The sequence below is a fragment of the Chaetodon trifascialis genome, chromosome 2 (genome assembly GCF_039877785.1).
Source record: "Chaetodon trifascialis isolate fChaTrf1 chromosome 2, fChaTrf1.hap1, whole genome shotgun sequence".
Taxonomy (NCBI): Eukaryota; Metazoa; Chordata; class Actinopteri; order Chaetodontiformes; family Chaetodontidae; genus Chaetodon; species Chaetodon trifascialis.
Genome location: NC_092057.1, coordinates 21247920 through 21263870, shown reverse-complemented (window position 1 = coordinate 21263870; position 15951 = coordinate 21247920). Strand labels below are relative to the sequence as shown.

The 15951-nt window shown below is 43.4% G+C and overlaps 2 protein-coding genes across 2 annotated transcripts; one reads left to right on the top strand and one right to left on the bottom strand.

Annotated features, from left to right (window-relative positions):
- Positions 1-251: 251 nt before the first annotated feature.
- On the bottom strand, positions 252-5865 carry sgsh (N-sulfoglucosamine sulfohydrolase (sulfamidase)). The gene is made up of 9 exons (XM_070986176.1): positions 5591-5865; positions 5022-5182; positions 4717-4822; positions 3517-3884; positions 3110-3191; positions 2810-3013; positions 1589-1755; positions 1262-1479; positions 252-583 (listed from the first exon to the last, which is right to left on the bottom strand). The coding sequence occupies exons 1-9, from the start codon at positions 5670-5672 to the stop codon at positions 400-402; spliced, it is 1572 nt and encodes a 523-aa protein (XP_070842277.1). The 5' UTR covers positions 5673-5865; the 3' UTR covers positions 252-399.
- A 39-nt stretch (positions 5866-5904) lies between these two features.
- On the top strand, positions 5905-14980 carry slc26a11 (solute carrier family 26 member 11). The gene is made up of 15 exons (XM_070986172.1): positions 5905-6049; positions 6580-6802; positions 6926-7148; positions 7580-7772; positions 8196-8281; positions 9188-9410; positions 9699-9877; positions 10031-10103; positions 11393-11504; positions 11716-11771; positions 12186-12326; positions 12417-12544; positions 13214-13313; positions 13418-13551; positions 14157-14980. The coding sequence occupies exons 3-15, from the start codon at positions 6957-6959 to the stop codon at positions 14283-14285; spliced, it is 1746 nt and encodes a 581-aa protein (XP_070842273.1). The 5' UTR covers positions 5905-6049; positions 6580-6802; positions 6926-6956; the 3' UTR covers positions 14286-14980.
- Positions 14981-15951: the final 971 nt, after the last annotated feature.

Below are 15951 nucleotides of genomic sequence, written 5' to 3'. Positions count from 1 at the left end.
GATCAGCAGGACAACAACAACAGTGATTTGACTAAAGCAAAGATGGGTCCATTTCTACATTTGTTTCAATTAAATAATAACAAAACAGTGTGTAACCACATTGCCTCTCTGTGAAACAGGTTTATGAGGAGGTCTGGATGATGGGAAATGTACCTTTAAATGTATAGAAAGAGATAAGACGGACCACTCACATGAATGATGAAATTATCTGCTAACATAAAGAAGAAGGATACTATACCGGAAACAAAGTTAGAAATCAAGGTGATTCAAGTTCAGTTTATTTTAAAGCACTAAAAGCAACAATCTCATACAAAAATACAAATAAATGTCATTTATTTTATCAGAGAAATGTGTTCATGTATGTGGACCTCATGTCAATCAAGATGAGTAAAAGTACCATTAGAGTCCATTGTAGAGGGGTCTGCAGTGTGGCTCTAGTTTGTCCTCCAGGACGTAGTCAGGTCCACAGACCCAGGGGTCCCCTGTCTGCCACTGCCACTTCTGCAGACTCTGCCTCAGGCTCTGCAGCACGCTGCTGTAGGACGGGTCTGACGCCAGGTTCCTGCTTTCCAGAGGGTCCGCCCTGTGTTGGTGAAGCATTTGTTCCAATTCAAACATCAGAACACACTCAGTGCCAGAGCCAAGATTTCACAAGCACTGACGTCTCCATGTTCCATATCATAGGTATCCAAATTTCTTTCCAGGAAACTTGCTAGAAAATGAACAGTAAACCACTGACAATAAAATAAAGCTTATACATATTTATTTATTTTGTTGCTTTTAAATATAAAGAGTCTATCAGAGTCTAATCAGCCTAAGACTCCTCAGTGGAAGCTACAGCTCTGAACAGTCCAGAGAAAACCACAAGCAAGCCTTTCAACCTGAATGATAAAGAAATCTTCCTGACTGTGACTGTGATGACTGACGATGGTTTAAAATCTGGTTCAACTCGAAAGTTTAACGGCCTTTCAAAGCTAATTCAGGATTTAAACATGATGTCTGGAAGCAGTTCTAGCCCCCTTTTATCTTTTTATTAGTGTTTCAGTTCAAAAACAAGATTTTAAGTGTTCCTATGAATTTCAGGCATTTCTAGTCACATATTACATAATTAAGGACATCAAATAGTAAATAATTGAATATATTGACAATATTAATAATGTTGTGATAACTCTGCTCTGATATTTATCTGTGCATCATTTCTTCTCCTGAGCTGAAACATGCTGAACACTGAACAACGTGAGCGTCAGCAGCTGGAACACACCTGGTGTCGTACAGCTCCCAGCGCTCTCTGTAGTAATACTGCTCCAGGCTCTTGAACCAGTGTGTGGGCTCACTCAGGCGGGTGCGGTTCAGCAGGTCCTGGAAGGTGGGGGACACGTACAGGTCCTGGTCGATGGGGAAGGGCATGCGGTAGTGTAGGTTGTGGAGAAGGTGGTACGCCCCCTGGTGGACAGAGCGGGTTGGGTAGTACATGGTGACCTGCAATCAAAATGAAAGTCGGGCAGTCAGGGCCTTGTGTTTGGTTCCTTCATGAAAGTCTGTGTCTGACGGTCAGTGGCGATGAAGGCCTGTCTGAAAGCTCCCAGACCTCGTGGAGGGACTGGCTGGCGTAGACTGTGTGCCAGCTGCTGGGCTCAGTGACCAGAGCGGGCAGTAAGGAGCGACCGGTGAGGTGGACCAGGGCGGCGGGGCTGCTGGGGAGGCTGTAGGACGGGTAGGGAACAGAGAACCAGTCCAGAATGGTGGGAGTGATGTCTGCCATAAAAGAGGAGGAGAAAAGGAGGAAAAGACTGAGAAAATATAACAAACTACTACTAATCTGACACAAAATGTTTCATTTCAATTTAATGTTAGTATTCATTCGTATCAATTATAGTAAGTCTTAAATACTGCACACATGCTCATAATTAGAACAACGTTTCCAGTAGTTTGTGAACAGAGGGACATCTTCATATTTACAAGTCACTGTCAAATGAAAACCATGATTATAGAAATTTGTAGATTTTGTATTTTTCAGCTGAGTTGAAGGATCAAAGTGTTCCTCTATGGGTTGAGAAAAATCTACTTTTTCAAGAAAAATAAATCATTTAAAAACCCACTGGAGCATCTTAAAAAAGCACCAAAGCTAAAAACAGGGGTGTTTCTCTTATCTCACAAAAGGTTGACATTATGGAGATACATGGTTTTCACAGGTTTTCACATTTCTGTTAATGCCTCACACACTTCATCTTCATCACTCTTACTAGTTCTGTGCTTGAATACTTGCCACAGTAACGTTGTATTCAATGTGTTGTAACTATGTACTGCAGACGTGTATCACAGCTGTTTCTACTATTTGTCGTTACTGTTGTTTAATTGCTGTTAGTTTCAGAGCTGCAGTTAATTCACACCCTTCACTTTGTCTTTTCCATCCGCTGCTCATGCATCATTGATAAGTCTCCCTCTTGTGGCCGATGGAGCACATCAGATAAACACACTGACCAAAGCAGTAACAAGATGATTAATGACTATTTCTGTCACACAAAATTATGTTGACTGTTCCTGAGATTTTAAAAACTTTTTAGCCAGTGAAAATCCTTGAAATCAAAGTATTTGAGAATGAGAAAAATCGCTTTTTGGTTGAACTGCTCCCAACTCCTTCCTCGCTGAGGCAATGACCTGTGATGAGGGCTAGACAGAAGCATTTATTGTGTCATTTTAAGGAGCCACAAGCTGCTGCTATGGACACTGCTCCCGCTGTGAAACTTTATGGTGTATATTTGAAACAAAGAAAAGCCTTCCCAGCCTCTTTCTGCCACCCATCTCTCACCCAGCAGGCTGACGTAGGCCTGGCTGGTGTCTCCCCATCGCTGTCTGTGCTCTGGAGAGGACACCAGCATCGGCTCCGCCGTCCCGGAGTGATACAGGTTGGTTCTGCCATTCGGGAAGGGGATGCCGTTATCAGAGCTGTAGATGACCAGAGTGTCGTTCTCATAACCAGCGTCCTTGAGCTCCTGAAGAACCAAACCAATACCTGCAGAGGAGATTTACACCATCATAGCTGAGCGTTTTACAAGAATGGCTTCTCTGCACCCTCCTTTTTTGTGCATGTGTAGCCGTTGTTACACACCTTGGTCCAGCCTGCTCACCGTGGTGTACTGTGCTGCCAAGTCAGCCCGAGCTGCAGGTGTGTCCGGCACAAAGGCAGGAACCTGAAGTACACAAAATGAGGACAGGTCAGATTAATACGTATTAGAGGCGCTGTGATTTGATTCACAGCTCAAACTGGGTGTCTTTCAGATGTATTTCATTACAATTATCAATAAGGAAAAATCTTACAATTTGTTATTATGTTGCAAATGTCGTAAAGTTTAACATCAGCGTTTCTTATGATTGGCTGAAATAAAAATATGCAAAAGTGTTTTTAAATATCAATTTATATAATACAAAAGTCATTTTACAACAGCTCATCTTGTTTTCCAATGAGAAAGTAATTTCTTTCACCATATGAAAACTTGAAATCTTTATATCACTGACCTTCACCTGCTCCGGCGTGTAATATTCGGGTGTCCAGTCAGGTATTCTACCCATCCCCATTTCACCATTCCCAAACTTCTCGCAGAACGCTCCGTACTGGGGCTGCGAGTGTCCACAGCGGTGAGTGTCGTGGAAGGCAACATAAAGTAAAAACGGCCTCTCCTCGTCCTTTATATCGTCCTTCTTCTCGTCTTTCTTTTGCCTTCGTCCAAAGGCTTCCTCCTTATGGGTCTGGAAAAACTTGCGGACCAGGAGTTTGATGCGAGTGATGTTCCTCCCCACCTGGAGGACAGAGCTGTTCTCCTCAGTGTAGGCAAAATCAAAAGGGTATACAGATCCAGGACCGACATGCTTCTTCCCAATTATACCTGTGAGCAAGAGAAAGTAAAAAAAAAAACAGAGGGGAAGGAAAGGTGATAAGAAACAAGAGTGTGTGTGAGAGTGCACTTGAAATAAACTGAGGGGGGTACTATGAAACAAGTTCGACGTAGCCTGGCTTTCTCCATCCGCTTCAGTCAAGAACAGGTTGTTATGATGGAGAGCTATGGAGAATATAAAAACATATTACGCTGAGAGGAAGGCTGGCAGAGTTACTGATGTGTAAATGTCTAAGTTAATATTTATTTTAGCACTCTCAGTGCTTAATGTTTATTTCTGGAATGAAAACTGCACTTTTAAACTTTAAATTTAATACAGCATATTTAAATATTACACACAGGTATTGCCTTCAGGTCCTCTTATGAATGATACGTGGACTCACTTTAGTTTTTGGTTGAATAAAAGTTAAATTAATTTCATTGATTGAATACTATCTCCGACACTGTGCCTTCACCATTTTTCATTTAGTTCACGGAAAATATGCTGCGTAAAAATTGTGTCGATATGAAGCAAACGGAAAAAAAGATTTTCTACACCACCAACTGGGTGCACGTTGGCTCCACATATGGTTTACACATATAATGTGTTCCCTCAGCCATATCTCTAATAGAGAAGGTCATCAGGAAAAGAAAGAGTGGAGCCTTTCTTACTGGTTTCAATCCCAAACTCTGAGCATAACCTCCTCCTGAGCACATTAGGTGTGCAGCATCAGTTACCATGGCGATGTAGTCAAGTTTGTGATGTTAGAAAAACTGATTTTCAGCTCAGCGACCCTCGCTAACCCATAAGTCTGCAGTGCATCCCTCTGGTCTCTGTTCTGACCTGTGTGTATGTTGGCCTCTCCGAGGAGCAGCGGCAGGCTTTGAACTCCTTCAAACGAGTTGAAGTGATGAACACCCTGATGAAGGCCGTACATGCCGTTCTGGTGCTGAAAACACAGATCAAACAGACTGTGAGCCCGTGCACAAATGAGAGCCATCCATCTGTGTGTGTGTGTGCGTGTGTGTGTGTGTGTGTGCGTGTGTGTGTGTGTGTGTGTGTGTGTGTGTGTGTGTGTGTGTGTGTGTGTGTGTGTGTGTGTGTGTGTGTGTGTGTGTGTGCGTGCGTGCGTGTGTGTGTGTGTTTACCTGCGGCAGGCCGGTGAGGATGGTGGAGCGGCTGGGGGAGCAGCTGCTGACGGAGGTGAAGGCGTTGCTGAACACCAGGCTGCGCTGGGCCAGAGAGCGCAGGTGGGGGGTGTGGACCACAGAGTTGTTGTACACCTCCGTCTCAAAACCTGCATCATCAGCTGCACGAGGGGAAAGACAAGTTTCTTAGCTCTTATGCTGCATATTAAAAAGAGAGAATGACGAGAGATAAGCAGCTCTCCACATTAGTAAGACTGGGCTGGTGGTTGGTTTGTCTGCCTGCACAAAGTTTGTAAAAAGCATTAGATAGGAAATCATGTGCTCTACGCATGGCCACGAAGACATATTCTGCAGACCTATGTTCAATTAAATACATAAATCTTAAATAAATGCAACCTTCAGGACGGCTGTGATGTAGTTTGTGGTGCTGTTGAACTGTAATGGATGTTTCTGTTATTTTGTCCCCCTCTCATGTCAGTGAGGTGAGGCTGAAGGACAGAAACAGCTCTCTGTGTCAGGATTTATTGCAGGTTTAGCCAGGCGCCGACTTGTTGTTGCAGTTCACTCACCAATGATCAGAAGGACGTTTCTCCTCTTTGACTCTCCGATGCGACATGATGCCAAAATAAGAAAGAACAACTCAAGCAGCATGATGATGGTGATCAGCTCTCTTCACTTTACCCCAAATCCTCTGCCGCGCACTCTCACAGTCTGCTGTGTTTGCTGTGAAGCATTTCATGTGGGTCCAACACAATTACATCCGGTGAGTAAAATAAATGGACTCCTCAAAATGAACGCATAAAATGATAAGTGGAGCTTCGGGTCTTCCGCAAACAACTTAAGCCCCGCCCATCCGTAGTCACATGGTAGAGGTCACGTGAGCAGAGACAACAGGAACTTGTGCCTCGCGCTTCATCAGCGAAATGACAGATTTTGAGAAGTGGTTTTAGTAAAAGGAACAACAGAAAAAGAGGCGAAAAGCCCAGGAGAAGCAGTGAATGGTGACCGAGAAGAAGACGCGAGGATGGGTGAGACTTTCTCTTCTCTTCTGCTGCTTTTCTGTCTCGTTCTCTGCTCTTATTTCTGTTTTTTTTCTGTTCCATTCTGTTATGTTGTGCAGCATTGTCTATTCTGTTCTGTTGTGTCGTTGCACTTTATTCTGTCAGTACCAGTCAATGTCAGATGAATGTTCTAGCCGACATGACATGAACGCATTCTTGGACACAATGGGAGATAAATAAATGTCACACTGTCGGATGTCTGCCGGTAACTCACCTAACACCGAGGAATGTGTGAGTGGATGTGTCTTTGTCAGGGAGATGTCTGACTATGAGCTGATGGTGGAGAATAGGTGCTGGCTGTTGTCGCAGGACAGAGGCAGGTGTGCAGCGCTGAGCTGTCACGTGACTATCATATGATTCCACAGCTCCATCTGTCCGCAGGTGTTAAAATACTGAAGAACCAGTGATGTGTCGTCAGTGGTTCTCATCTGTGTGACCTCGCAGCTTCCAAGCTTCCTAACTGATGACCTTTTGTTGTTCCTCTCCGTGACGCACAGGTCACAGCATGCATCTGACGACATGGCGTGCACTTTCATTGACGTGCTGTGTGTTTGTCCAGAGAAACGCACGGACACACTGACACGTGCGTGTGCACAGACACTGACTGCTGGGCCTGCAGGCAAAGACGAGGCAAAGCAAAGCCACAACAGGAAACAAGCAGCACTTTGCAAAAGCCAATGAGTGACATTTAAAGCAGAGGAGGAAACTTAATCGCTTTGTGTAAGCAGCTTTTATTCTGGAATCAGCCTGCTCATGCACACTTTTGAATATACAGAACACCATTTTTCCTGTGTGCACGCTCTGCTGTCTCTTCATCATTTCCACTGTGATCTTCCTCTCCAGGTTCTCCCTCCTCTCCTCTAATCTCTGAGCGATGGAGCAGCCTCTGCTGCGACGGGGCTGCTGCTCCTACAGCACCCTGAAGGCCTGGCTGCCCGTCCTCTCCTGGCTGCCCAGGTACAAGCTGCAGTGGCTTCAGATGGACCTGCTGGCTGGCCTCACCGTCGGCCTCACCACTGTACCGCAGGCGCTGGCTTATGCTGAAGTAGCCGGCCTTCCCGTGCAGGTGAATCCCAGCTGGGTTTATCTGTGAATGTTTGTCTTTTGGATTCAACTCTTTCCTTCGTTCTTTATTTGAATCACTATTAGCTTCCACTAAGTGGTTGCTCGTCTGCTAGCGTGCATCTCCTCCATGTTTTTGACTGCGGAGAGTTGAAGTCAGGAGGTCACTGATCAACAACATCTTCTATCATTCTGATAATGCTTTAGCTTTCACTTAGAGATCATCTTTATTTATTGATCCAATGTGAGGACTTGCTGCGTATCGTCTGTCTTAGATCACTGCAAATTGAGAGTGTGAAACAGACTCGGCACACTGAAATCATCCAAATGAAAGAAGAAACATATTTTGAGTGGAGGGGGACTTTAATCTGTGATGACAGTAATCATTAGTTGCAGCTCTCTTCATCAATTGATCTGAAGCGTTTCTCTCCACAGTACGGCCTCTACTCTGCCTTCATGGGGGGGTTCGTTTACACCCTCCTGGGGACCTCTAAGGATGTGACACTGGGTCCCACGGCCATCATGTCCCTCCTGTGCTTCTCGGTGGTGGGGGGGCAGCCACACCGAGCCGTGCTGCTCAGCCTCCTCTGTGGACTCATCCAGGCTGTAATGGCATTACTGAGACTGGGTGAGAGGAGAGCCGCTGAGGTCATGTGGAAACCTTGTGACAGCAGTTGTGGTGGATTTCTTAATTTGCTCGTGATGTTTGGTGATTGCGGGTGAACTTACAGAAGGCATTTTTAGCAAGAAATACTTTTTATTCACAATGTGACACTTTGTTTTAACCGGTAGCAGTGATATTTTAATGTTACAATGATTGGGGTTGTTTAGGAAAGGGAGTCATGTTCAAAGTTACAAAACTTAAAGACTGTGAAGAAACAGGACATTGGTTTGTGAGTGCAGAGGAACCACTTCCTGCCACCACATCTACGACTTCCTCTGTGTAACCACACACAAGTTCTGTGAACTCTGTGGTTCTCAACCATGCGTTTATTGTTCAAATTACATTTCATGATTCTGGACGTCATTCGTTACTTTGCATCCTCTGCAGGCTTCCTGCTGGACTTCATCTCTTTTCCTGTAATAAAAGGCTTCACTTGTGCTGCTGCGGTAACCATTGGCTTTGGCCAGGTCAAGGTGAGAGTTAACCACATGCACACAGTGGTCACACACACACACACACACACACACACACACACACACACACACACCCTCATTACCTTATGATCGTGCTCAACAGTGACTCCACTTCCACTTTTCAAAGTTATACACAGTGTTATCGCTTCACATCTAAAACTAATAATATGCACATTGAAAACAGCGAGTGGTTGCACACACAAAGAACCAAGCAAAGAAAATCTCTGGAATAATCATGTAATAATAATCATGTATTGTTAGAAATGACAGGTCCTGAAGCTTTTTCAAATCATTGACCAGGACAATATTATGGACCAACATCAACACTTTGGCATATAAGTAAAAGCAAACAGCAGAACAGAAACAGCAAATGTTTGAGGACACAGTGTCTCTATTAGATCGTTAGTCCGACACGGAGCGCAATCTCACTTCTTTGTGTAAAAAAGAAACGGCTGATACGTGTTTTTTCAAACTTTCAAATATTGATGAGGGGTGGATTTGTCATTTCTAGTATTTCAAGTGAACTTACATAACATTTGAAAGAAGGAATAACACATTCTTGCTCTTAACACACCCTTTTCAGTCGCATACACAAAGGGGCTTCAGCCTTGCTTGGTCTGGCATGACGAGCAGTGCATGGTGACTAATGTTGGCAAACATTAGAGCCATTTCTGTACAGTGGATAGTACTGATTCAGTTTTCAGGCTTTTCTTTTCATTTAGCTTTTATCTTTATCTTGTCTCCGTTGCTTGTGACCTCTGTCCAGCAAAGTCACATAGGTTCACTTTAAGTGGAGTTTTGTGACGTTTGTGAAAGGCACTATGTTGATACCTTGGCCAGATCAGATCAGACCTCTTGTGTGTCTGTGGTTTCATCTGATGACAGTCCTGTTGTTTCTACTTCTAGAATATTCTGGGACTTCAGGGTGTTCCCCACGAGTTCTTCCTGGAGGTTTACTACACCTTCCACAAGGTCCCAGAGGCCAGGATCGGTGATGTGGTGCTGGGTCTGCTCTGTATCGCTCTGCTGGTCATGTTGTTGTGTATGAAGACGAGTCTGGGCTCTGACGACGCTCCCTACTCCAACTTCTCCAGAGCTGCCAGGAAACTAGTGTGGACTGTTGCTACCAGTCAGTACCTGTGTGTGTGTGTGTGTGTGTGTGTGTGTGTGTGTGTGTGTGTGTGTGTGTGTGTGTGTGTGTGTGTGTGTGTGTGTGTGTGTGTGTGTGTGTGTGTGTGTGTGTGTGTGTGTGTGTGTGTGTGTGTGTGTGTGTGTGTGTGTGGTTATATGTCACATGCTGTACACTGATTAGTGTGAAAGTGTATAAATCTGAATTTTACAGTCTGCACTACTTTTTAGACCCACTTTTCTACAACCTTCCTCTTTCCTCCATTTTCTTCCTCCCTGTCTTGGTCAGTGCGTAACGCTCTGGTGGTCGTGGCTGCATCCTTAGTAGCATTTTCCTGGGATGCTTACGGCCATCACGTGTTTACCATCACTGGGAAAACTTCCCAGGGGCTCCCGCCATTCAGGCCTCCACCCACCTCGGACACCACAGCCAACGGCACCATTGTCTCCTTTGGAGAGATTGTAGAGGTGAGGAGGAGGGAGACGAAGGGGCTGCATGGTGAAGGCAGGGATTCTTTGTGCTAAATGCTGGAGTTGCAACTTTCACTTCCCAAAATGTTTCCAGCTTGAAGCAAGAGGAGCTGATTGCCTGTCCGCCTCTTCTCTGTGTGTTTTGTGCAGGACTTTGGAGGAGGGCTTGCTGTGATTCCCTTCATGGGTCTGTTGGAGAGCGTCGCTATAGCTAAAGCTTTTGGTAAGTGTTTTTAGCCACACGAGCAGCATGACTCTAAAGATGGCAACGTCAGTGCAGGTCGGTCAGTCCATCACTTTGGTTCAGACTGAAATATCTCTGCAGCTACTGGAGGGCTTTGTACATGAAGCTTTGTACACACATTCATGCCCCCTTTGGATGAATTGTAATAACATTGGTGATCCATTCATTTTCCTTCTGGTGCCACCATCAGGCCAAAATTGTAATTTATTCAATTGCTTTATGACAAGATACCTGCAAAACTAATGACATTCTCATCAGCCTCAGTTGGACTTTGTTAGATTTCTAAAATGTTAGCATGATGATGTGCTAATCTATCATGGTAAACATATCAGCATGTCATCATTGTCACTCATTCATTCATCATTTTGCTGAAAGCACCACTGTGCTGGAGTGCAGCCTCACAGAGCTGCTCACGTGGCTGTAGACCTTTCAGCTCCGTTGTCACATACAGATTTTATGTAAACTGTTTCTAAGACGTGTCACGTGACGTGTTTTATACATGCATGCCTCTGCTGCCACTCTGAAGCCCTTGGACTCTGTTTATCACTCGGCCTTGAGATTCATCACTGGAGATAGTTATGACACCCATCACTGTGACCTGTATACTAAGGTTGGGTGGCCCTCTCTCAGTGTAAGACGGGAAAGACACCGGGTTTTATTTATTTATAAAGCTCTTATGGGTCTTTTACCTTCCTACATTAGTTCAATGCTCTCTTTCAATGTGGGTTCTTATCATACTCGGTCCAGTGATTGGATCATGCTGCAGGTGCTATCTGTTTTTACTGAACTTGGAAAATCCAGTTTTTCATATTGCACGAACAACATGCAGAGCCATTTAAAGCTTTCCACTTTTTTATCCATAGGGCAATTTAAATCCTTAATTGGTTCATACTTTGCTTCTAGGTGCTCCAGTTTTACTTGATTAATGGTTTGCATTTTTACTGTTTTTACTCATTGTTGTTGCTTTTATTTATCTTATTTATTTCCAATGGGTCCTTCTTCTATGGCTTTTATTGCTTTTTCCTCTTACTCATTTTTATGTAAGTTTTATGTCTTTGGCTTTTTCCATGTCTAAGTGCTTTTGTTTTTATTGTTTGACTCGCCTACATTGTAAATGAGGTCTCTACCTCAATGTATTTTCCAAGTTAAAATAAAGGTTGAATGAATGAATGAACGTTACATTATACCAGCATTAAATACTCAAGGCAGCAAAAGAGTGAGTGTTTCATCAGACTGTTAACTGTTTTTAACTTCCTGTTTCTCCTCAGCCAGTCAGAACAGCTACAGAATTGATGCCAACCAGGAGCTGCTGGCAATCGGCGTGACGAACATCATGGGTTCCTTTGTGTCTGCCTACCCGGTCACTGGCAGCTTTGGGAGGTGTGTGTGTGTGTGTGTATGTATGTGTGTGTGTGTGTGTGTGTGTGTGTGTGTGTGTGTGTGTGTGTGTGTGTGTGTGTGTGTGTGTGTGTGTGTGTGTGTGTGTGTGTGTGTGCGCGTGCGTGCGTGCGTGCGTGCATGCGTGCGTGTGTGTGTGCATGTGAGAGAGAGCTCAGATATTTACAGTGTCATGTTTTCTCCTCACATCCAGGACAGCGGTGAACAGTCAGACGGGTGTTTGCACTCCAGCTGGAGGGATCATCACCAGTGAGTCCTGACCCTTCCACTTTTCTCTATCTCTTCTGCCCTCTTGTGGTGGTCTGTGGTATCAGATATTCTCCCTTTACTTTCATTTCTTTCATCTTTCCAATCTGTCTCCTCTGTTGAGAAGTGTTGCCATGGAGGTCAAAGGTAGAAGTGTTAAAGGAAACACCAAAGACATGACAACATCCAGCATGTGGACATAAACAGCTTAAGATTCATATTAATCTGACTTTACCCACTCTCCACCAACATACTCTTGCTCTAAGGGATGACAGAAACGATAAAACAAAAGTTCTGTGTTTATCAAAATAACACAATATAGTAATCTGTTGACAGGTTTGCATATTTTCCCTTTTCAGTTAAACATCACATAGATAGCTGATGCTTTTTCTGTCTTTCTGCTGTGTCTTCTTGCAGGTGTGATAGTGTTGCTTTCCCTGGCGTTCCTCATGCCGGCCTTCTACTACATCCCCAAAGCTTCTCTGGCTGCCGTTATCATCTGCGCGGTCGCTCCCATGGTGGATTACCGTGTAGTGGCTAACATGTGGAGGATACGCAGTAGGTGTCAGCTCAGTTTTTGACTCCGATGTGTGTCTCACATGTAGTAGTTTGTTTGAGTGTGGTCACCTGCTCGTGTATCTTCCGCAGAGCTGGACCTGCTGCCTTTTGTTGTGACATTCCTGATGAGTTTCTGGCAGGTGCAGTACGGCATCGTAGGAGGTGTAGCTGTATCTGGAGCCCTGCTCCTGTACAACATAGCAAGACCACAGATAAAGGTACCATAATATTCTGTACAGGACTGTGTGTGTGAGAGTCAACTGTGAAACACATTTAGCCTTTCAATGCCAGCACACAAACGCTTGTGCTCTGCTTGTTTTCTGTAAAGGCACAATGGTCAGTTGCTGTGTTAGAAGCATTGTTTCTGGTTTCATGCATCCAGATGATTGAATCTACCACTCACCTGCCAACGTGGAGTTGAATTAAAAAATAGAGTGCTGCTTGTTGTCATCCTCTTGAACACAGCCCACAGTTTGATGATGGCTTCAGTAGCCAGAAATCTCTGATCATGAGGACATGTTTTGCAGACTGAATGTATGTTACACGACCTTGCTCTTCTTCTGTCAAGTCCAAGAATTCACAAGTTCCACCGTAAAACTCAGCTGTCCTTTTGAAGAACGGCTACTATAAAGTCTGCTATAGCGGTTATGTCTCTATAGCGGACTTTATGTTGTATCCTTTTATTGTCTATTTGTTCTATTCATGCCATTGTAACAAGTGAATTTCTCCGGGATCAATAAAGTCTTATCTTGGCATAAGATAAAAAGTTTGAGGAAAACTGTGGGAAACAAAAAGACCAAAGAGCTGCCGTCGTTTGTTGGATGTCATGATGTTTTTACGGTGCGAGGGTAAAAGCTGTGTTGGGGGTGTGCGCCTGTCGTGTGCAGGTGTCTGATCACGGTATGTTGGTGATGAAGTTGGGCAGTGGACTCAGCTTTCCTGCCACAGAGTACCTCAGCCACATCATACACACTCAGGCTCTGCAGGGTAAGATTTGTCTGTCTGCTTAAAGAACACGCATGAAACAGTAACCACCTCCTGTCTTTCAGTTTTTCCTCTCACTTACTCTCCCCTTAACGTCTCTCTGCCAGCGTCTCCTCCTCGGTCAGTGGTTCTGGATTGCCACCATGTCAGCATCATAGATTACTCCGTGGTCAGCGAGCTCAGGGACCTGCTGAGGCAGTTCAAACTGCGAGAAGTGCAACTGGTCTTTTCCAGATTGCAGGTATGACTTTCTCTTTCTACCTCACAGAGTTTAATTAAAGCTTTTCTTCCAACAAGAGTGCTGTTGTTCACTGAGATTTTTGTTTGAGGTCAGAATTCATCTCTTGTAACCCCCACTTGGGGGCTTGGGACACTGTAGAACAGAAAATCAAACAGTTGGATCAAATGTGACATATACTCAGTTGAAAACAGAACAAAGACAATATACTGAATGTTTGACCTCATCAACTTCAGTGATTTTTGTAAATATCTGCTTATTCTGAGTTTGATGCAACAACATGTTTTAAACAAGTTGGGACAGGAGCAACTAAAGACTGGGGAAGTTGTTTAATGTTCCAGAAACACCTGTTTGGATCATTCCACAGGTAAACAGGTTGATTGGTAACAGGTGATAGTATCATGATTGAGTATGAAAGGGGTGTCCTGGAAAGGCTCAGTCGTTCACAAGTGAGGATGGAGCGAGGTTCACCACTTTGTGAACACATGATTGGATTAAGGATAATAATACATGGACTCTGTGCACAACAAAGCAAAAATGTATATTCTTCCCTGTGTTTTGTCCTGTTTTTCTCACCCACTCCGTCTCTGCCTTCCTCCCACCTGTAGCCCTCTGTTCTGAAGGTTCTGGAAGCAGCTGACCTGCAGGGCCTCAGGTACGCAGACAGTGTGGAGGCAGCGCTGCAGATGGAGTCAGGAAACTCGTTAATCACTACTGATTCTGACTGGCATTTCTGACCGGGGATTATGGGGCTGTTATGAAGTTGAAAAGTGATGAACTACCTCCAAAAACTGACGTCCCGTCTGTTTGGTGTATGGCGGCTGCCAGTGGTCGAGTGATGTCTCTCAAAATGAAAGTGTTGAGCTGAACTTTCTACCTGCTAAACTGGAACTGGAATGACTGGAAATGATTGTGGAAGGTCTGAGATTACAACACTATATTACCATTGCGAAACAATGTGGGACCAGAAGTCTAAGACTATGTTTTTTATGCTGTTGAGGGACATTATGCATTTTGTATGATTGAGGAGATAATGGGAGAAATAATATTACTGAAATATGTAGATTTTTTACTAACAGAGGTCTCCCTCTCTTTTATTCTGAAGGTGGTAGGTGAGCTTCCAAAGACCAAATCTGAGTTCACAGATTAAGAACAGGGAAGACAGGCGTATGATGATGAATAGAATAGAGCAAAGCTGACAAATGCCACCAATTGTTATGAGTCATTTTATTTATCCATGTAAAAGGAAAGGCAAGGTGATTGATTTCTCTTATTTTTATATTGGTAAAGAAATGTTACCAATTGATGATGTTTTAATTGATTCATCACAACAACACTTGATTGTTTGACACTTGATTGAATTACATTATTAATCAAAGTCACCACATCTATACAAGGACTTTTACTGAATAAAAGTTTACATTTTATATGTATGCATGTGTTTGTGTGTTTGTGCATGCAGAAATGTTTGTTTTGTAATGAAGTCACATATTGTACAGGAAGTATATCAACATCTAATTTGTCAGGTTGTCAAATATATAATACACATGTACTATACAAATCCATGTTCCCAAGGGGAATAGCTGCAGTAGTGTCTTCAACAAAACAAATGCACAAAGTCCATTTACAAAAATCATAGCAGATCTCTTACGCCACATATTAAGACTGATTCTTCCATGATCAGCATGAGTGTCAAAAAAGACATTTCTGGTGTTTCCACATGACAAACCACAAATCCAATCTATGTATGATATAATCTATGCATAAACAGTGAGTGAGAAAAGCTATTTGCAGTATTTTCATACTGAAAAGCAACTTCAGACAACCTACAGTCATGAGGCTGTATTTGCATTATATTTGTAATTAAATTAGAAACCTCTTTAAATCTTTGATTCAGTGTTGTAAAACATTCACAACAGTGCATTCTTTTCACAGGCACTGCAAAAATCTGTTGCTTTTATCAAACCATTAAGGATACAAATTAGATTTTCTATACAAGCCTGCATTTGATAAAGACCACAAAGTAGTCAAAATTTCGACATTATTTTGAAAAAATAATAAGAGCGCTTTCACCACACCTAGTGTATAATGGACAAGTCATATTGACTGTAAATTACAGAGAAGATTAAAGTCAAAAAGCTCAACCATGAGCCGTATCACGCACACACAAGGGTGAACTGTGTGAACTGTGGATCACTTGAAACTGTATTTTATCATCGTGACAATGTATTATCCCTGGGCTGTGCCCAGTTTTACTATTTATTCACCAGGCTGTTACAGGAAACGTTGCTGATCAGATGTGGACTGTCTGGCTTCCTGTTCCACTCACCTCTCTAACAGGGCTTTCATCAGTTCTGTATGATAATATTTTATTTTATTTTATTTTAGATGTAATTTAATCTG

Coding starts and splice junctions, on each gene's coding strand:
- sgsh (XM_070986176.1), bottom strand. CDS start 5,672: ATGCTGCTTGAGTTGTTCTTTCTTATTTTGGCATCATGTCGCATCGGA. Junction 4,823..5,021: donor TCCTCACCGGCCTGCCGCAG/GTAAACACACAC, acceptor CTGTGTTTTCAG/CACCAGAACGGCATGTACGG. Junction 1,756..2,809: donor GGCCTACGTCAGCCTGCTGG/GTGAGAGATGGG, acceptor CTTTTATGGCAG/ACATCACTCCCACCATTCTG.
- slc26a11 (XM_070986172.1), top strand. CDS start 6,957: ATGGAGCAGCCTCTGCTGCGACGGGGCTGCTGCTCCTACAGCACCCTG. Junction 12,545..13,213: donor TAGCAAGACCACAGATAAAG/GTACCATAATAT, acceptor TGTCGTGTGCAG/GTGTCTGATCACGGTATGTT. Junction 13,314..13,417: donor ACACACTCAGGCTCTGCAGG/GTAAGATTTGTC, acceptor TCTCTCTGCCAG/CGTCTCCTCCTCGGTCAGTG.